Below are 21,780 nucleotides of genomic sequence, written 5' to 3' on the forward strand. Positions count from 1 at the left end.
CCTAAAATGCAATAAAAAAAAAAAGGAAAAAAAAAAAAAATCTTGGCTCTTTTGCTAACTTTGTTTGTAATTAAGCAAGTTTGTAACACTTACCCCTCTGCTTTTTCATGTGTAAGTGAGATCATGATAGCAGCTGTGTCCTTGAGTGGTGGTGAGAACTACATTGGAAATTGCCTTTAAAGCACTGAGCTTAGCACATAGTAAACATTTAGTAAATGTTAATGACTCCTTTTCCTAAAATAATAATACTATTCATTTAGAATCAATTTATTAGTAATCAATGTTAACTTGACCTTAAAGATTAAAATAAAGATAAAAATTCATGGGCTATCAAAACATATATTGTGGTACTCATTCAAGTTGAATGACAACAGTGAAAAGAAACTTTTTTAAAATTTCATCTGACAAATATTGCCAAATAGTTTAAAGCAATCCTATGCATTTTCTCTACACTTCATTGTCCTGTTCCATGAGGGGGAAGAAAGGATGTATTTTAATTGTTGTGAGCACCTTCATCTATTAAAGTCTCGATTTTCAGGCATCTCTTTAGTTTTATTAAATATGTTATGCTGTGCCTGTAAAATATGTAGTCCATGTACCCAGGGATATTTCTGTCTACTAGTTTTCCATTTCCTAAAAACAGAAATGAGGAGTGCCTATGGCTAAAAAAGAAAAAAACTGTCTTCCTGTCAGCAGTTCCTTCTGCTGATATCTCACCAATGCCAAATTATATATTCACATAATTTGCATTTTCCCACTCTTAGTTTGATTTTTTTAATCATTAGGTCAAAAGCTAAAATACATTCCTTTTTATAGCAGAAAATTACTCCTGTTGCTCAAAGCCAATTTGAAAGGTTGGATCATCAGAAAAACATATATGTGTATATATATAATTTCCAAATTTGGCTTCAAACCCCTACTTAGTACTGCCACACAACAGCTTGTTTTTAATGTGAGATTTTCCTTTAAGAAATGGAAATCAAGCTTTAGGGTTTTTTTTTTTTTTTTTTTTGAACGGCATTGTTTAAGCCTGTGCTTAACATAGTGCCTGGTATTCGATAGATAACCAATATATATTTGTTGAAAAATAAGTGGATGAATGTGTGAGTGAATGAATGAATGAATGAGCAAAGTAAGGCATATGAAGCCTGAAGGGTAAATATAGTCTTTGCTTGACTTTTCCTTTACTGCTTGACACATTTCCTAACTTTTTCTGCCTCCTAACATTAAAACAAATAAAGATAATGACATACTTGAGAGTTTTCTAATAAGATGCATGTCCCAACAAGTAAAAAGCATTCTCCATGAGATAGATTTTTTTCTGGAATACTAAATGCTGATAGTAACTAACATATAGTCATCATGTACATTATGCATATAAAATGCATAGCATATATACACATACGTATATGCCAGGCACTATGCTGAGCATTTATTCATATAGTCTTAATAATATCCTCAACATACTTGAGAGAGTAGATAATATATGCCCCAGCTTACAGCTAAGGCATAAATAACTTAAGTAATTTCCCTAGGGTTATATAGCAATAAGCATAAAACCAAGACTCAGACCCAGGTTTGCCTAATTTCTGAGCCAAGCTCTTAACTACTCTGGTGAATTCCTTACAGTGAAACAAGAATACTGGGAAGGAAACGGAGGTGACTTCTAAGCCATGGAAGAGGTGCCAGTGAGACTATGGTTTGGTGGGAAATTTAAGACTCTGAGCAAGTGTTATGGAGCTGGAGCAGACTCAGCACGAGGCATAGGGGAAAGACGGAATTTTTTTTTTTTTCGGAGACGGCGTCTCACTCACTCTGTCGCCCAGGCTGGGGTGCAATGTCGTGATGTCGGCTCACTGCAACCTCCGCCTCCCAGACTCAAGCGATTTTACTGCCTCAGCATCATGAGTAGCTGGGGCTACAGGTGCATGCCACCATGCCTGGCTAATTTTTGTATTTTTAGTAGAGACGGCGTTTCACCATGTTAGTCAAGCCGGTCTCAAACTCCTGACCTCGTGATCCGCTCTCCTCAGCTTCCCAAAGTGCTGGAATTACAGGCGAGAGCCACTACGCCCAGCCATGAAAGACGGACTATTAAAGCAAAGAACTGGGCTTGGGGAAGGCCGAGATACTGGCCTAGATCTAGGGTCATATAATTTATCATCCAAACCAGGACAGTTCTGAAAGTGAAAAGGGACCGTGTTCACAATCACATCGAGACACTGCTACAAACTGGGACTCTCCAAGCTAAACTAGGTCATGTAGTCATCTTTCCCATGCCCCTCTCTTGCTAACTTACCTTTTTTCCTTTTTTCCTCTCTTATTCTCTTCTCCCTTCTTTTCTCTCCCTGTTCATCCCCCCTGTGTCCCTCACTGGCTCTCTGGATACACCTTTATGGCGGTGATTTGCTGTGATTAACTGAGCTGGGTTGTCCATTAAGTGCCTCATGCTTGAACCGAGTGAAACAAATGCTCCAAAACAACAGTTCCGTTGTTGCTGTATTATTTACCTATCGCTGCATTGCAAATTACCCCAACTTGCAGCAGCCTACGAAAACAGACATTGATTATTTCACACAGTTTCTGAGTCAGTCAGGGGCAGCTTTGCTGGGTGATTCTGGCTCGGGGTCTCTCTGGAGGGTGCAGTCAAGCTGTTGACTCGCACTACAGGCATCGGAAGGAACGCGGTTGGAGGACGGACTTCCGGAACACTCACTCACATGGCGACCCCCATCCTCCGCTACATGGCCCTCTCCATGGAGCTGCTCATGACAGGAAAGCTAACTTCTCACAGGGCAAGTGATGTGAGCGTGAGGAGGAAGTCACGGGGTCTTTTTATGAACTAGTCTTTCAAATCGCCCACTATTAATTCTGCTTTGCTTTATTCATTAGAAGTGAGTCACTAAGTGCTATGGTGTGAATGTTTGCGTCCTGCCAAAATTCGTATGTTGAAATCCTAACCTCCAGGTGATGGCAGCTTTTAGGGGTGCAGCCTGTGTTAGTCCATTTTCACACTGCTGATAAGGACATACATAAGACTGGGTAATTTATAGAGAAAAAGAGGTTTAATGGACTCCATTGTGGCTGGGAGGCCTCACAATCATGGTAGAAGGTGAAAGGCACATCTTACATGGTGGCAGGCAAAGAGAGAGTGAGAGTCGAGTTTAGGGGATTTCCCCTTATAAAATCCTCAGCTCTTGTGGGATTTATTCACTACCACAAGAACAGTATGGGGAAACGGCCCCCCTGATTCAATTATCTCTCACTGGGTCCCTCCCACAATACATGAGAATTATGGGAGCTACGATTTGGTTGAGATTTGGGTGGACACAGGTGAACAATATCAGAGGCTTTGGGAGGTGACTAGGTCCTAAGGATGGAGCCCTCATGAATGTAGTTAATGCCCTTATAAAAGAGGCCCTACCAAGTGTGTTGTTCCCTTCTACTATGTGAGAATGTAGAGAAATGGCACTTTTGAGGAACCAGAAAGCTGGCCTTCATCAGACATCAAATCTGCCAGTAGATTGACCCCAGACTTCCCAGCCTCCAGAATTGTGAGAAGGAAATTTCTGTTGTTTAGAAGCTACGTAGTTTATGATATTTTATTATAGCAGCCAGAATGGACTAAGATACTAAGTCCACTCAACACTCAAGGGTAGGAGATTAGCCTTAACTTCTTGAAAGAAGAAGTATCAAAGAACTTGTGCACATATTTAAAATAATCACAGCCACATAGTTTTTCAAACTGTTTGACTCTTTGATGCAATTTTAATTCTGAGGCCCTAACCAGAGAAAACAACAAAATATAAGGGAAATGCTAAATAAGCCGAGTTATTTATATGTTATACCAGGGAAAAACTAGAAAACACCTACATAATTAGCAATAGGGGAATGGTTCAATGAATTACAGAATGCCTACAAAATAGAATACTGTGTAGATATTTAAAATTATTCTAGACTGGGTATGTGGTAAGCCCAGCATTTTGGGAGGCTGAGGCAGGAGGATCACTTGAGCCCATGAGTTTGAGGCTACAGTGAGCTAATGATCATGCCACTGCACTGCAGCCTGGACAACAGAGCAAGATCCTGCCTCAAAAAACTTTTTAATTTAATAAAGTAAATCTGAAGCCTGTGTAGTAGCATAAAAAAAGTTTGTAATGAATATTTATGAGAACACAAAATTGTATGTAGGCTATAATTTCAGATCTAAAAAGAAAATACACAAAAAGAGACAAGATGGAAACAAACTAAACTAACAATGGCTGTGCTAATTGGTGTAATCATGGGAAGTTTTTGTCTCTCTGTTTTCAAAGTTTCTGCTCTATAACTGTTATGTATTGTTCTGCTATATATAATTTTGTTATTTTTTATTTTAAAAGAGATAAAGATAATATTGACTTTCTAAATAAGTAGTTTTTTTTTTTGAGACAGTCTTGCTCTGTTGTTCAGGCAGGAGAGCAGTGATGTGATGTCCGCTCACTGCAGCCTCTGCCTCCTGGGTTCAAGGGATTCTCCTGCCTTAGCCTCCCGAGTAGCTGGGACTACAGGTGCCTGGCACCACACCCAGCTATTTTTTGTACTTTTAGTAGAGGCTGGGTTTTGCCATGTTGGCCAGGTTTATCTGGAACTCCTGACCTCAAGTGATCTGCCTGCCTCAGCCTCCCAAAGTGCTAGGATTACAGCATTAGTCATCGTGCCTGGACAACTTTTATGTATTTTTTTTCTGTGCAGCAAAAAATAGACTGTACTGAGATTGACAGGCTGTACGGGTGTTAGTAAGGGAATAGATGATGCACTCAAACGTGGTAACTGAGAATAGTTTAAATAACGGAAACTGATGGAGTGTGGTTGAGCATCCTCTGGAGTTAGGTGCTAACCCCCACCCCAGGCCTGAAGGACAAGGAAAGACAGGTACTGTATCTCAAAGAAGTTGTGATCTTCGATGTCAGACTGGGGGAGGTGGAAAGAACATCCCCATATACTTGTCTCACCTCTGATGCACTGCCTACCTCCCATTGGTTGAAACAACCAAAATCTAGAACACAAAGGAGCCCTAGCTCTTAAGGGGCGAGCCTTCCATAACACAAAGAAGGGTGGAGAATGCATCTAGAACAGCAAATGGAAATATCAATAAAGGAACAGTTTTACGGAGGTGGAGCATGTGCTGCTTTGATGATAAGTTTCCAAAGCTCTTGAATACAGTCTACATCTTTTTTTGTCATTGTTGGAAAAAGTCTTGTTCTGTCGCCCAGGATGGAGGGCAGCGGCGCAATCTCAACTCACTGCAGCCTCTGCCTCCCAGATTCAAGTGATTCTCCTGCCTCAGCCACCCGAGTAGCTGTGATTATAGGCACTTGTCACTATGCCCGGCTAATTTTTGTATTTTTAGTAGAGATGGGGTTTTACCGTGTTGACCAGGCTGGTCTTGAACTACTGACCTCAGGTGATCTGCCCAATTCAGCCTCCCAAAGTGCTGGGATTACAAGCATGAGCCACCATGCCTGGCCACAATCTATATCTTTATACTAAAAATTTACACCAGCAATATTTGAGGAATATATATTTTGGCATCAAAGCATTCACAGAAGCATGTCCAGGTAGCCCACTAATTATGGATAATTGCTCTTTTAGACACAAACAGACTGTCTGTGGTTTAGGTCATGACAATTCAAACTGATTCTTGAATCTAGATATATTAGGTTGGTGCAAAAGTAATTGTGTTTTTCCCTAAAAGTACTGGAATTACAGGTGTCTGCCACCACATTAAAAGTAATTGCATTTTTGCCACTAAAAATACTGGAATTACAGGTGTCTGCCACCACATTAATGGCAAAAACTGGTCGGGTGTGGTGGATCATGCCTGTAATCCCAGCACTTTGGGAGGTTGAGGTAGGTGGATCACCTGAGGTCGAGAGTTCAAGACCAGCCTGGGCAACATGGAGAAACCCCGTCTCTATTAAATATACAAAAAATTAGCCAGGTGCGGTGGTGCATGCCTGTACTCCCAACTACTCGGGAGGCTGAGGCAAGAGAATCACTTGAACCTAGGAGGCGGAGGTTGTGGTGAGCTGAGATAGCGCTAATACCCTCTAGCCTGGGCAACAAGAAAGAAACTCTGTCTTAAAAAAAAAAAAAAGTGGCAAAAAGGCAATTACTTTTGCACCAAGCTAATACACATCTCATAGCAAGTGTTATTTAAGCAGACAGTGTACAAACCAACAAAACATTTTCAGTAATACTCATACCAGTAAACCTCTTGATAAAATTATCTCCATTCAAATAAGAGATGTAGAAGCAGACATTTTCTTTATTTGTACTGCGAACTTTTCAAAGGCAAGCTCCTTGTTTTTGATTTGGTTGGGCTTATCTTTTTGCATACCCTATAACCATCACCTAGCACAATACCTAAAACACAGGAAGTCATCAAAATATGTTGAATGGATGACTAGATGGGCCTATTGAAGGTCCATTTCACATGTTAGTTTCCCTATTTTCTTGTTGAGGAAATAAGAAATGGCTCAAGAAATGTTGGAAAGTTTAAGTAACTTGCTTAAGATCAAACAGCTAGCAGGTGACAGAACTGTAATTCAAGCACAGATGTTTCCGTTGCAACCCTCCGAGGAAAACCAGAGTCTTACACTGGTATTTCAGTTGTATTTCTAAATATCTAGCCTGAAATATGATCATTCCTTTTGCAGTGCAAACATGATAAAACTTTATCTTCTCTTCACTGTCTCTGGAAACAAATTTAATGTTCTTCCGACTGAGAATGTTTCGTTATATAGTTGACATGAAAGTATTCTTTTTCTGTATGAGAGAACATGATGGTAAAAATAATCCCACCCACCACCGCCTATTTAAGATGGAACTTCTGTACCAATTTTTCAGTCTAACAGCGGTTGTCTCGAAGACGGTACTCTTTCCAAACCCCTCCCATCCCCAATCCCCACCCAGTAGGAGGATGGTTTTGTTTGTCCAACTGCCTAGGAAAGGGGGTGGCTCTGTATTTAGTTGTGCAAAAGAACCAGACATCCTGAATGGCCGGCAGTGCTCAGGACAGTCTCATATAATGAATAATTGTCATGGTCCCAATGCCACAGCATCTTAGCCCCTGAGTGGTTCTTCTGCTTTTTCTAGGTTAGATCTTTTACCCAAAAATATCAACTATCCTGGGTATATTTAATATTTTTAATAAAACCTAACCATGACATTTTATTTGGCTCCCCCTGTGAATTTTAAATTCCTGGGCTTAGCTTCTTCGATTAAGTTTGCCTCACTTGGAGCCTAAGTGAAAACAAGCTGATCGTCTTGTGCTTGTGGTGGAGTGGGAGGAACAGCAGGCTAGGCATCAGGACACCTGGGTTCTTGGCTTGGCGACATAGCAGTGTGACCTTGGGCAACTCATTTAATTTCTTTGTGCTCATGTTTTCTCATCTGTAACATGAGAAAGGGTGGACACAATGAAATAATTTCTTGAAGCTGCAGCCCTAACACTCTCCAAGTAGTGGCAGAGCTAAACAAACCAGAGCCAAATGAAAGCATTATTGTTAAACATTTGAAGGAATGATGGAAGTATAAAACACCAAAAGAAAACTTCAGATATGACCTCAGTTAACACCCAAATGGGATGGGCATGTGTAGACTCTTCTGAAGCAGAAATAACCATTCCCACTTTCCAACTCTGTGTCTCTTTTCTGCATCTCGCTTGGAGGTCATAGTCTCATGAAGGTTGTAGTTAATAGTACATAGGGTGGCCAAAGACATTTTTCTTTCTTAGTTGATGGTGAGCCTCGTAGTGTATGATGAGCCCATTTACCTTGAAAGCCTTTCCCTTGGATTTCCTTTCTGCAGATTTTTCTTTCCCAAAATGTAGGACACTTGCTCCTTTGTGTCTTTCACATCGATTAGCTAACTGGCCCCTGGGCCTTTTCTGGAATCTGTTTCTTCCTCTCCATTCCTCTTGCTATTGTCCCAGTTCAAGATTTCATTTTTTTTTTCTTTTTCTTTTCTTTTTTTTTTTTTTTTTGAGACAGAGTCTCCCTCTGCGGTGCAGGCTGGAGTGCAGTGGCACAATCTGGGCTCATTGCAACCTCCACCTTCCAGGTTCAAGTGATTTTCCTTCTTCAGTCTCCTGAGTAGCTGGGACTACAGGGGCCTACCACCATGCCTGGCTAACTTTTGTATTTTTAGTGAAGACAGGGTTTCACGATGTTGGCCAGGCTGGTCTCAAACTCCTGACCTTACGTGATCCACCTGCCTCAACTTCCCAAAGCCAAAGTGCTGGTGTTACAGGCAGGGGTATTCTAAGCTCACTTGTTCTAGTCGGTTGCCTATTTGGTCTGAAAATTTTTTTTTTTGAGATGGAGTTTTGCTCTTGTTGCCCAGGATGGAGTACAATGGCACAATCTCTGCTCACTGCAACCTCTGCCTCTTGGGTTCAAGCAATTCTTCTGCCTCAGCCTCTCGAGTAGCTGGGACTACAGGCACATGCCACCACACTCAGCTAATTTTTGTATTTTTAGTAGAGACGGAGTTTCACCATGTTGGTAAGGCTGGTCTTGAACTCCTGACCTCAGGTGATCCACTCACCTCGGCCTCCCAAAGTGCTGGGATTACAGGCATGAGCCACCATGCCCAGCCAGTTTCAGACTATTTCTTATTTTTCTTTTGCTTCACTTTATACACAGGGCATGGACCTCTGCAAACTACACTGCCCATGCGCTCATGCCATCTCACTTTCAGGTAAATTTGCAGACTCTCTGTCTCTCTCTTTTTCTCTCCCTCCTCTCTCTCTCTCTGTCTCAAGCCATGTTTCTAGTAGTGGGTAAATCACCACCAGGGTCCCCAACAACTACCAGGCAACACATCATTCATCTTGGGCTGCAGTAACACCACCGTTCCTTTGTCCTTCCAGCCCTAGAGGTGGTATTGATTTTCTACAGCTGCTAATCTTTGTATTTGTTTCACCTCATCCTAATTGTTCGTTCAACTGTTCCAACATCTTTGAATTTGATTTCCTGTTTTAAATTCCTCCCATTGAAAACCCTAGTGTGATATTTCCTTCTAGTTCTCAAAATGGGCCTCTCAAGAAGAGAAGGCATTCCCTGCACAAGGAAAATATCCCTTCCTTTCTCCATGATGCAAACTCCTACATGTTTTTAAGCTTTAGCACAAATTCTACTTTTCTCTCAAGGTTTTCCTGACTATTCCAGGCATACTGAGTCACTTATCCTTTGCTGCCAATGTACTTGGTGTATTACTGCAATGTGCATTTATCTTATTATAGAAAATGTTTGCACATTGGTCTCCTCACTAGTCCAGAAGCTCTTTGAAGTGAAAAACTAAATGTCTAAATTTGAGTATTACCAATATCTGGGCACACAGCAGGTAACTAGTAAATGTTAAATAATATACTATGAAATTTTGAAAATTTTCTAGTTATATTTAAGCAGCTTCAATAGGGTCATGATTGTTAAGTTTTGCAAACATATCAGATACTTTAGTTGTTTTATAATGAAAACAGTTATAACTGACCTCTTTATAAAGAAAATGAATTAATAACTTTAGCTGAACTAGATATTGTATTTCAGTGTTGGTTGCAGTATAATTCATTGCAGCGCTTACTATATTTCACCGAATCGTGGAATATTGATGTTTTAACTTTAGTTTCAGTCATTAGAATTTGTATTCAGGTTTGTGAATTCATATTCCAAAATGCTGCTCATTAAAGAGTAATTATAAATTCCTATAATTAATAGGTCACTAGTGTTACCACTGGAAGCATACACACGCACACACGCACACACACACACACACACACACACAATCACAGCAGATACAAAGTCCAGTTTACCTTTTCTCTTCATTAAAAAATGTTTTAGAAATGTGTAATTTCTACATCATAATTAAATCAACATATTCTTTCAACAATTCACAAAGTGATTTTGACAAGTTGTCAAATTTTTTATGATTTCTGAAAGTTAAAAAATGGCATCTTTAACATTTTATTAAATTCAAAAGAAAGCTTAAAAGAATAAATATGTATTACCCAAACATATTATTTGGCTAAAATCATAAAATCCTAAATCTCTAATCATTTGGATTCAGACCTTCAACATCTATTTTGAATGTTTGAAAAACAAAAACACATGCTGTCTCATATTCCAGATATAAAGGCTATTGACATTCCACTACCAACCTAGCATTTCATATGACCCATTACCAAAGAGAGAAAGATTTTATCAACCAGTAAAATAATCCAAAGAAATTCAAAATACAGAGTGCCTGAGTATCACCTGAAAATAATAATTCAAGGTCTCTGAGCTATAGAACCTCATTACACTGGATACATTCTAGCTTATGGGAGAATCTCTGATGATAAAACTTTTTCTCTTACAAATGTGAAGCCAACATGCCTTTATTGTTAAATGTAATCATTAAATATTTATTCTTTATTTTGCCTGCTCTTTTTGAAGGCTGGAGAAAATTGTTATACTTTTTTCCTTCTACAGTTATAAATTGCAATGTAAGCTTGATCTCCAACTTACATTTAAAGTTTCGGACAATACTTGGATGTACTTATTAAAATAAAATATTAGCTCACACCTGTAATCCCAGCACTTTGGGAGGCCAAGGCAAGTGGATCACCTGAGGTCAGGAGTTTGAGACCAACCTGGCTAACACGGTAAAATCCCATCTCTACTAATAATACAAAAATTAGCCAGGCATGGTGGCATGCACCTGTAGTCCCAGCTACTTGGGAGGCTGAGGCAGGAGACTCGCTTGAACCCGGGAGGTGGAGGTTGCAGTGCTCTGAGATCATGACACTGCACTCTAGCCTGGGTGACAGAGTGAGACTCTGTCTCAAAAAATAAAAAAATAAAAAAAGAAATTATTTGATGTATTTTCTTTTCTTTGTTTATTCTCCAGGGGAGCGTGTGTTGAACCAGAGCCAATGTGGGTTTGCAAAAACCACTGGGCAAGACAAATTAACTCCACGTCTGCTCACATCTGCTGTACAGAAAACCCAGCATGACTAATCTAGCCTACAATTTGACAGAGACAGAACTCATTATAAGCAGTTATTCTTCAGGTGCCCCAGTGATTACCTGCTCAACCAACAGAACAGAAAGTGTCTTAAAGCCACTGCATAAAGAGAGACCATTCTGTATTTCAAGGCTGGAGTTATGCAACAATAAAGCTGTATCTTCAAGCACTGTTGGTTTAAATTCTAAATCTTACATTTAGCTTTATGTAAAGGAATTTGGACATAGATAGCATTCTAAGTTTCTCTGTGAATATATTTTGAAAGTAACCATGTGTACCTAAGTCTCAGGTTGAAGAAATCTAAGTACAGTGTTTTTTCTATGATCCAACTGGTACCTTACTCTTTTCTCCCCAAATCAATAGATCTTTTATTGTATCATTTAAATATTGTAAGTCAGTCTTAGGAATCATCTGACATCTCGTTTCTGTAGCTGGACGACTCTTAGGTCTTATCCAGCAGCCTTCTGTACTATTCCTTTTACAGACATAAATACGAACCAAACGTTTTCTGATATTCTTGTTTTTATTTAATCATCGCAGCTTTCTGAATCAAAGCAGCTGAATTTGCAGCAAGACCAATGTCATTTCCTTCAAGGGTTAATTAATCTTTCTGGGCTTGGGATACTGAACAAGCAACAACCGGCCTCCTCCAAACCCTGTGGATTTATTTTTCACCCAGGAAATTTCAGATCTTGACCAGAGACCCATTCTTCTGGATAACGACATTGATGGAGAAGTGAGTACACACAGAGCTCATCTTGTAACAGAAGCCCAGTGCGACATCCTTGACCATGTTCTACGCATGACTACGCACAGTGCAAATGGCAGCTGGTTTCCCCACCATTTTTTGTCAATCTGAGACTCATTTTTTTCTTTCCAAGGAGACTGATGTCTACATTGATGTGATTGAAGTCCCTCCACAGAGTTTCTCTAGGGCGCTTCGCAATTACTGGGTGTCCCTTCAGAGTGATGTCTTCATTTTCTGGAATGTGAACAGTCTGGTTGCAGAGAATGGTCTTCTTTTTCACGGTAGACACACAGCAAAAACGCAGTTCTTTACTCTTTAAATTCATCTTCAAAGGAAGAAATCTCCTGTACCAAAAATGTAAAATTGTTTTCAACTTCTGGTTACCTCTCATTTTTGTTTCTATAAAACAGTGAAGGAATTACTATATAGGAGACTTTTTGTTTCTTATTTTTACAAATATAAAGCCTTATGAATATTCAGACAAGACAAAATATCTAGCCAGTTCTGTTCAACAGAACTTCCTTCAATGATGGAAATGTTCTAGATCTGCAGCATCCAATGCATTAGCCACTAGCTACATGTGGCTACTGAACATTTGAAATGTGGCTATTGCAACTAAGAAACTTATTTTTAATTTCATTTCATGTTAATTTTAACAAATTTGAGTAGGTTATGTTGTTAGTGGGTACTTACTGGACAATGCAAGTCGAGAGAGTGAATGGCACCAAGTAAGCTTCTTCACCCCCAAATTCCTGTATCCCTATTTCTCAAGGTGCCTTCGTCTCCATGAGTTGAAACTGGCTGTTTAAGCAATGAGATGCAGAATGAAATTAAAACTACATGCCAGTCAGAGTTCTTGGTTGTAAACACAAGTCAACTCTAGTTGACTTACACAAAAAAATATTTTGCAGTTATATAGACACTCCTCCAAAGTCAGAAGGAAGCCTGGAGAATCAAGCTTGAGCTGGAACAAAGGAAGCTGGTGAATGGCCAAGATCTTGCCACCATGAACAGTCAACCGAGGATACCACTGCTGGCCTTGACATCCCTGGACACTTGCCACTACACTGCAGAATTCTGCTGCCCTTGGTCACTCTCTGCTGGCTGTTCAACTCTCAGCTCCACAATAGCCACTTCTAATAATCTCCAGTTGGACTTGGGCCATTGTATCACCCCTTAGAGATCCATGGTATAGTTGTCAGTCCATTGGAAGGAAATATCTGCCCACCTTTTGGGTTTACAGACAGTGCCCTGCCACATTTAGGGGCAAAGAAGGAAATCGGTGTAAGCAAAAGTATTTATTGCAATGAAAATTTTCCATTTTATTTCCAAAGAGATTGGCCTTGGTGCAAATTCTAAAGAAGTAGATGTAGAATCAGAACGATTTGCTGTATAGAAAGATGTTTTAAGTCTTTTAAATTTTTGAATATGGTTGGTATTTTTTATCTTTAGCCATTAAATTTGAATATAAAAATTATATAATTATAATTTTCTCTTGTTTTGAGATGGAGTTTCACTCTTGTTGCCCAGGCTGGAGTGCAGTGGTATGATCTCAGCTCACTGCAGTTTCTACCTCCCAGGTTCAAGCAATTCTCCTGCCTCAGCCTTCCGAGTAGCTGGGAGTACAGGCTCCCACCACCATGCTCACCTAATTTTTTGTATTTTTAGTACAGAGGGGGTTTTGCCGTGTTGGCTAGGCTGTTTTCAAATTCCTGATCTCAAGTGATCCACCCATCTCGGCCTCCCAAAGTGCTGGGATTATTAGGGATGAGCCACCTCGCCCGGCCAATTATAACATAATTTTAATTAGTTACAATGTTATTGGTCATGAATTTATAATTCATATTTATAATTGCCTTGGTTAAGCTAAGAGTTGATGTATGAAATCTACGGAGAAAAGGGCCAAGAGAGCTGCACTGCTTGGTGTGTGCCTACCATCTAGTGGCAGGACACATTAATGCTACTGTGGAAATCCTAGAGTGCATGAATGGCAGGTTTGCCAGGGACAGTTTGCTCCACTTTACATTTTCCCAATGTTTTGACTCAATCATCTGTAGAAAGAGACATCCTTAGACTTTGGAAATTATCTCCCATTTTACTCAATATCATTACAGCTGAATTGCAAACATAAATGTCTGAGAGCTAAAACATATCTAAGCATTAGTTCATTCCTACATTCACTAAGCGCGATTCCTTTTATTTTACATGTCTCCAGAAACAAAAAGTGGTTTAGGGATGCTACTATTCTCCCATGGAGAATGTTTTGACCACTATTCTAAACATACAGATTGACACTGGAGTCACTGATGTCATGGATTGCTGGCTTCTAGAGAACTCTTCTCCCCCCAAAGAGTGAGAAGATTAAGTTTGAGAAAACAATGAAAGAGAATCTACCAGTATTTATGCAGACCACTTTAGTAAGGATAGGAGTGCCATGATAAATTATAGATCCAGACCTCAGCTTCATTCACCAATCCTTGTAAGAGTTAGAACTCCTTGAAGTATTTGTGAAGTATCATACCCTGTTAGCAAAATCAAGACAATCAACTTCTTATATACATGAGACTAAGACAATTGACCGTATATTTAAAAGACAAATTCTTGTTGCAATGTTGCCCTCTAAGAACTCTTCCAAAAGGAAGACACAAACATCAAGCAAGTGTCCTAATGAAGTTTCTGGTAGGTGGTTTGGCTGAAAAGGTTGAGATAAGACTGGCATAAGCAGCATTAAGGGAGATCTATGCTCGCTAGAAGCAGGTGAGTCCATGGCTTCCTGGGCTTGGCTAGTATGCTATGTTTGATTCATACTATGCAAGGGACTATGTTAAAACGTTAATCTGAATCTGGAAGCAGGAGGAAGATTGGGTGTATTAACTATGAAAGCAAGGTAGATTTGAGGTTTAGGAACTGAAGGATTTGGGGGACTGGGCTGGAGGGAGAGGAGGAACGTTTAAGATTCCTTCACGGGGCAGGATCTGTTAATAAAGAGTCCTGAAAGTTTCAGAGGTGAATGACGTTGCTAGACCTCTGAGTGCAAGGAGCATACAGGCAGAGGCCTAGTGAGGATGGAGTCAAGGTCATTAAGGACTGGGTGAACCCAGCAAGGGAACTTTCTCCTGTTCTGTCACTCCCCTCACCCTCCTTCCTGCCTAGCTGTCCACTGGCCTTTCTCTTCTTAGTATTGCCTTCTTCCTCCTTTGCTGTGGCTGGCCTTTCCCCCCCCCAATAAATGGCCATATCAGTTTAATCACAGTTACACATGAAACCTATAATTTCTTATGCTTCTTGAACATCTAAATTAAAATTCGTGAGTTGAATCTTCTGTATTTCTAACGAGTAAGTCTCTAGTGAAGTTTCTTTTTAATTGTCTATGGCCTTCAAATTATTTTTTCTGTTGATGTACAGTCCTTAAAAAAAAAAAGAAAAGAAAAGAAAAGGAATCAAAGGCTCTCTATTCCTCAGAATAAGAGTTCTCCTTCCACTCTCATCAAAGCCCATTATGTAGAGATTGGCTACTCACCAAAGACCTTACATTTGCACCTGCATGCTTATTCCTAATTAGAGACGAGGCAGAGATCAATCCTGTTATCCTGTGGCTTTAGAGATGCTTCTTCCTACTCCAGACTTTTTTTTTTTTTATTAAGAGAACTTGAAAACCCCAGTAATAGTAGTATCCTTAAAATGGCAATAACAAAAAAAAAAGTTGAAAATATTTCAAAAATATTTATTACAAACAGGAACAACTAAACAACATCTTAGTAATAAAAATATGGCTTCCTTCAAAGATATGGCACCTGAGTACTTTCCCAAAAGGGTAAAAGATGTGAAAACTGGGCAAAATGCTATTCGATTTCTGATTTCAAGATCCTGTGAGACAGTGAGAGGAGGAAGAGCACAGGGCACTGGAGCATCTAGGATCTACAGAGGCACTATCTGCACTTTCTCCACTGTTTCCAGTGTGGAAAATCCGACCCCTTCCTTTTCATTCCTTGACAGTCTCTACTGACTTTCAATCACTTGATTTGCTCATCTTTGTGAGGCTATTTCAGTCCCAGAGGAACTTTTAATTCCTGGTTTTACTCTCTTCTGATTGGGAGGCGCACAATGTTAATATCCATCGAAAACGTTAAGGAAGCCAGACAAGTTACAATTTTATATTCATATACAGAATATCCAAAGAGAATATAAAATGCTACACCAAAATTAAGTGATTCACTGGTACGTAATATTTCTCTCCTTTCAGTTATTTAATGTCCCATAGAAGCTTGACTGGCATTTTCTATACATTTTTGAAGAGAAATGGAAAGAGATGTGGGGTGTGTGTGTGTAACGTAGTAGCTATTTCAGGAGAGATTAGCTTGTGTAATCCAGTCACAGAAGGATAATCGCAGACACCAGAGCTATATTTCTTTGACTGAATTCATGTAAATCAGTATTTTTTTTTTAACTTCTACACATGAATAAGAAGTAATTTCATTCACTATGGCTCCTGTGTGATGTAAATACACATATTCACTAATGTTAAGAAAACTGTGCCTATTATGTATACTACTGAGGCGCATAATTTACATACACTCATTGATTGAAGTGTTTCCCTGTGCAATCAGGTGCGCTCATAATCAGATGAAGGAAAAGGAGGCATTCGTCTATTTTCCATTTCATGAATCATAAAATCAGATGTTTGGTTTGACTACCTTTAGTTTCCCTTTCGGAGTGTTTTGGAAACCGCTTTGGAATCAGCTATCTACTAAGTTTGGAATTGCCACCACAAAAGTAAACACCGTAGTGAGGAGCGGGTTGAGGAAAAAAATAAACACTCGGTGGAAGGAACCACCGGACTCTAGGGAGGGGACGGTGGGAACGGCCCCTGTCACAATCACTCAATCATTTAGCCAAAGCGCCAACATTCTCAGAGCAAAGAACTATTGTTTCTAACTCAACGGGTGACTGAATTCACAACTAAAAATGCTTCTTCGTCGCTCTCCACAGCCCCTCTCACCCCAGGCGCCCGCTCCGCACCCCCTGTTCGCGGTGCATTTCTGCTTACCCCTCAAACCCGAGTAGTAACGGGAAGCTCCTCACAGCCCCCGCGGGCTCCCCGGGACCCGCAAGTTGAAGCGCGAGGGTTCCACGCCGGCTGCTGCGGGGACGCGGGCCTCAGCGCCGCAGACTTCCTCGGGGCACCCGGGTCGGGGCGGGCGCGGGGTCCCTCGCGCAACGGCTTCTCCGCCGGCCTCGCCTCGGACCCCCGTGCGCTTCCCTACGTCCAGCGCGGCGGCGCCCGCGACCCAACTGCCCCGGGTGCCGGGCGTCTGGGAAAGGACCGCCCCCGGGCCAGTGCCGAGCAGCCCCCGCCTCCCCTGTCTCCCCGGAATCCAGGGGCCAAGCCGGAGGCGGCGGGGCCACAGTGGGCGCCCCCGGAGTGGCCCGAGCGAAGGCCCCTCACCCCGCAGAGCCTGCTCGCGGGCGCAGCCGGCCACGCCAGGGAAGGTGGCCGGGCGGCGGGAACGGCGGGGGCGGAGCGCAGCCTCCCGACGCCGCCGCCTCGCCGCCCCCCTCCGCCTCCTCGTCCTCCGCTCGCAGCCGCCGCCTCCGCCGGGCTGAGGAGCCCGGAGTCCGCGGCGCCGGCTCGGGGCTGCGGGATGGGGAGTTAGCGCCACGGCGGCGGCAGTGGCCGCAGCGCACCCGGCCGCCGCCCTGGGGCCCGTCCCGCCGGGGGTGCCGGGCGCGCCCAGCCCGCCCCAGAGCCAGGCCTGCGGGCGGCGGCAGAGCTGGGCAGGTGGATGCGGCTGGAAGATGGCGCCCTCGGGCCCGGGCAGCAGCGCTAGGCGGCGGTGCCGGCGGGTGTTGTACTGGATCCCGGTGGTGTTCATCAGCCTCCTGCTCGGCTGGTCCTACTACGCCTACGCCATCCAGCTGTGCATAGGTGAGTGCGCCCCCGCCCCGGCGCCCCTGCGCCGCCCACCGGGACAGTCCTGGGACGGTCAGCCGCGCCTCCGCTCTCGTCCCCCGGGTGCGCCCCGCCCGGGAGTCGCCAACCCGCCGCGTCCCCGAACCCCTGGCCCCGCGGCCGAAAGCAGCGTCCGGGCAGCTCCCTCCTCGCGCACGCCCCTCGCCCTCCCCTCACAATTCTGGGGTTACGGTGTCGCCTCCACCCGCGCTCGCAGCCGAGCCTCCCGCCGCCGTCGGCTCACCGCCGCCGCCCCGGCCACACCCCCTAGAGGGGCGGACGATCCCCGGGACCGCGGTGGAGAGGGAAGGCCGAGGCCGGCGGGGTGCGCCGGGGGCTGGAGGGCTCCGAGCTGCGCCAGACCCGCGCGGGGTTGCTGGCCTCGGCGGCGGTGGAGCTGGATCCCTTGCTGGTTGGCGTCAATCCACTCGTTAAGAATTTGTGACAGCGCTTTGGGGTGTTTTTGCTGCCTTTATGATTTGAGGGCTGCCAGTTGGACACTTTTCTAGTTAAAAAGGATGTGGAGGAGGTGAGCTGCTAAGAAGTATTTTTGAGGACATGTGCAACACACCAAACCATAATTTAGGTGTTTGAACAGCAGGGAGAGGAAAAAAGAGGTGATCGTCTGAGGTTTTTACATCCAGAGAGCCAAGTGGCTCCAGTCTGAGTTCTGGGTTCCCGAAATGGTGGGTAGGATACTTTTTAACGCAGAAGATTACAGTTTTTTAAAAAGTTGATTTTTATACACAAGTAGGGAGTGCAATGATATCGCTTAATGTAAGCTGGTTTCCACCTTCAGAGGTTTTGTGTAAACTAATGTGGGTTATCAGAAAAAGATGTTAAAACAGAGAATGACCTTTCTGCCAGTGACTTGTGAATGCTTTCTGTGTTTGATGTTCCACTTAACAAAGTGTCTATGTTTTTGCCCTACCAAGCACTAGCTTTGGGTGGGACAAGGGAAAAGATTAAATAGTGGCCTATTACATTGACCCTTCAAATCTAAGAATTTTCAAAGCCTCAAGATTCAGACATAAAATCTTGTCTGAAGCCATCTCACGTCAGAATGTTGCCCCTTGTGAGAAAGTCGTAATAATATATCAGAATAATTACTGATGTAAGTTTAAGGAGAACTGAGACTATTATTTCATATAGTTTTGATAGTTTTAAATTTTGCTATTATTACTTTAAGGGATTTAGAAACAAGCTTAATAGTAAAAAAAAAAAAAAAAAAAAAAACCCCTCTCGAATCTGTTGTTAGGAAAAGACGAAGCTGTACAGGCATCATCATGAGAATGCATTTAGGTATGTGGTCGTCAAGTCATCTAAAATGTATAGGAAAGGACGGGTAGTAAATTTTGTGTTAACTGTTAATATTAAAATAGCTTGCCTTATTGAGATAGACTATATAGGTTACATAACTGTTGGGAACCTTTGTTGTATTTCATTCCTTCACCCTCTTAAAAACGGTGAGTAATATCAATTAATATAACCTGCAAAGAAGGGACATCCTGGAAGGCCTTCATTATCAAAACAGGCAGTTTATTCTCCTGTATTATCACATTAAGCTAAGAAGCTTAGCTTGGTACAGCGTCTCATGTTCATTTGGAGGAAGCATTTGAAGGCAGAGCTTTTCTGCCTGTTACAAGGATGTCTGTGCCTAGCTGAGGTGCTACATGGCAGGTCTTACTATTATATTGGGTAGACAAGTGATGGGGAAGGAACTAAATGGAAAATTGCTGTTATATCTGAATTGTTTGTTTATATGTACTTTCTGTAAGTTTAAGACAAATCTAGAGTATCCATAAAGTCCACATCATTATTTTAGTAAGTGATGATTTTACTAAGAGGAAGAGTGCCTCTTTTAAAACTGCCTAGGCGGCATGGTCTGTTATTGATACTTTACCTATCACTTCTCCTCCCTGCCTGCCTGGCACTATGCCTGTCTGCCTGGCCTTGCTGCGCAGTGCCTGCCACATTGAAAGCAACAGTAAGTGGCCTGGAATAAACAAATAAATGCTTCAGAGGCAAAAGCCCCTAGATTTTCAGAAAGTAGCTTTTATATTTTTATTGCTATAGAAACAACAAGTAATTGTTACAAAAGATGTAGATTTCTAGAGTTTTAAGAAGGATGAACAAGTTGAAACTGAATTTGATTCTGGAGACCGTGGCAGTTTAGGAGTGGCAAGTTTTGGGTGGCCTTGGTTGAGTGGGAAGTTGAAATTAACTGTACAGTTTCTTTATAGGCACTTGGAAAGATGGCGACTAGAGTGACTGACACACAAAACCAGCCTCCGTTCCTTTTCACAGACAAAGCAAATGGAAATGCCAGCCCCCACCCCACCCCTAGCATTAATCACATATCAGACTGCCCTGCCTTTTGAAGATTCTTCTTCTCTTGGAAGTTGCCATTTACCAGCAGATTTTCCAAATTTCTTCCATAAGACATTGGCCAAGGCTGACCAGAGTGTGGGGATCGGGGGCTGGGAACTGGATCAGGTAACAAATGGAATAAAAGAAACGGTGATTTGCCCTGGTCCTCCTTCCACATCTGCTCTCAGCTAGGGATGACCCTGAATATAAATTATTCTGTGCCCTTTGCTGAATGAACTGCAGTTTAGGAGTAGTGCTTATCCTGGTATCCTTGGAAACTGGAGATAATGATTCTCATTACAGTTAGTTTCTATATTTAACAACGTGGATGTATGTGGCTCTCTAGGCACTTTTTCAGTTAGCATAATTTTTGCTTAGTGTTTGTATTTTATAAAAATAACCTCTCTTTTTGGAATATGTGTGTATGTAAAATATATGGGATGCACATATATTGTGTGAGAGTCAAGTATTTCTGGTGAAGTCAGTTTCCTTTTCTGCCAAAAAAAAGATCACAAAAGACAGTTATACTGCTAATCATTTGGACCACGTTTATCTAGTTTGTTGATTAACTAGGCTCTTCTATTCCTGTTCCTCCCCCTCCATCCTTCCCTTCCCTTACCACTCCTCTTCCCTCTCCCCTGTCCCTCCTATCCTCTCCACTCTTGGCTTCTTTTGTGTCTTAACTGTCTTTGTTCTCTTTAGTTATTAGCTTGATTTCCATCAAGTAAGATAAACTCAAAGGTAAAATTTATACAGGGAACTTTAGGATGCACTCTGATAGGGAGTAAGGGTGGTCTGCAGCCTCAGGCATGCTCAATTTAGTGGGCACATGGTTGAGCTGTGTTTCACAGATCCCTTATGGCTGCTGCTGTGTTAACTTTGTGGAAGACGGTCACTGAAGTTTCCCCTTTTAAGTACTAACATTTACATTATTTTAACTCTTTCATACCATTTTATTTAGGTATTTCAGATTTACTGAAAAGTTTCAATGGTACAAGAAACTTCCACATGCCCTTGTGTAACCATTTCAGTTCCCATTTTTCTGAAATACATTACTTTCCGGCTTATTAGGCAGAGGCTATGGGGTGTTTATTTATTTATTTATTTATTTCGAGACGACGTCTCACTCTGTCTCCCAGGCTGGAGTACAATGGCGCAATATCAGCTCACTGCAACCTCTGCCTCCTGGGTTCAAGCGATTCTCTTGCCTCAGCCTCCCAAGTAGCTGGGGATACATGTGCACGCCACCATGCCCAGCTAATTTTTTTTTTTTTTTTGTATTTTTACTAGAGATGGAGTTTTACCATGATGGCCAGGATGGTCTGGATTGCTTGACCTGGTGATCTGCCTGCCTCTGCCTCCCAAAGTGCTGGGATTAAAGGTGTGAGCCACTACACTGGCAGGGACATTTTTATGCTGTTGCATACTCATATGGTTCTGAGTTTGCTTATGGTTTTAGTTAAGCCATTTTAAACAGTCATGAAGATTGAAAAGCTTAGAGGGCATCCAGGCGAACCCCTCCTGTATTTCTAAATGAAAGAGTTAAACGTTCCAGAGTTGCCACAAGTTCAGTGTTCTTTCTCCAAGTTACCTAGCAGAGGTGTCAGCTCTGACTTTAGCTGCTGCAATTCAGATGTCCAAATGTCTCCTTTTCCCACCAAACCCC

At 42.1% G+C, this 21,780-nt stretch overlaps 1 protein-coding gene and 1 pseudogene across 1 annotated transcript in view; one reads left to right on the top strand and one right to left on the bottom strand.

Annotated features, from left to right (window-relative positions):
- Window positions 1-16,831, bottom strand: LOC141580847 (large ribosomal subunit protein uL6 pseudogene; annotated as a pseudogene).
- Window positions 16,832-17,522: 691 nt separating this feature from the next.
- ZDHHC2 (zDHHC palmitoyltransferase 2) overlaps window positions 17,523-21,780 on the top strand; it is a 72,905-nt gene continuing 68,647 nt past the window's right edge. The window contains exon 1 of the mRNA XM_039460996.2: window positions 17,523-17,720. Coding sequence (XP_039316930.1) covers window positions 17,591-17,720 — 130 coding nt within the window. The 5' untranslated portion in view covers window positions 17,523-17,590. The remainder of the gene's footprint in view (window positions 17,721-21,780) is intronic.

This window comes from Saimiri boliviensis, chromosome 13, assembly GCF_048565385.1.
Source record: "Saimiri boliviensis isolate mSaiBol1 chromosome 13, mSaiBol1.pri, whole genome shotgun sequence".
Taxonomy (NCBI): Eukaryota; Metazoa; Chordata; class Mammalia; order Primates; family Cebidae; genus Saimiri; species Saimiri boliviensis.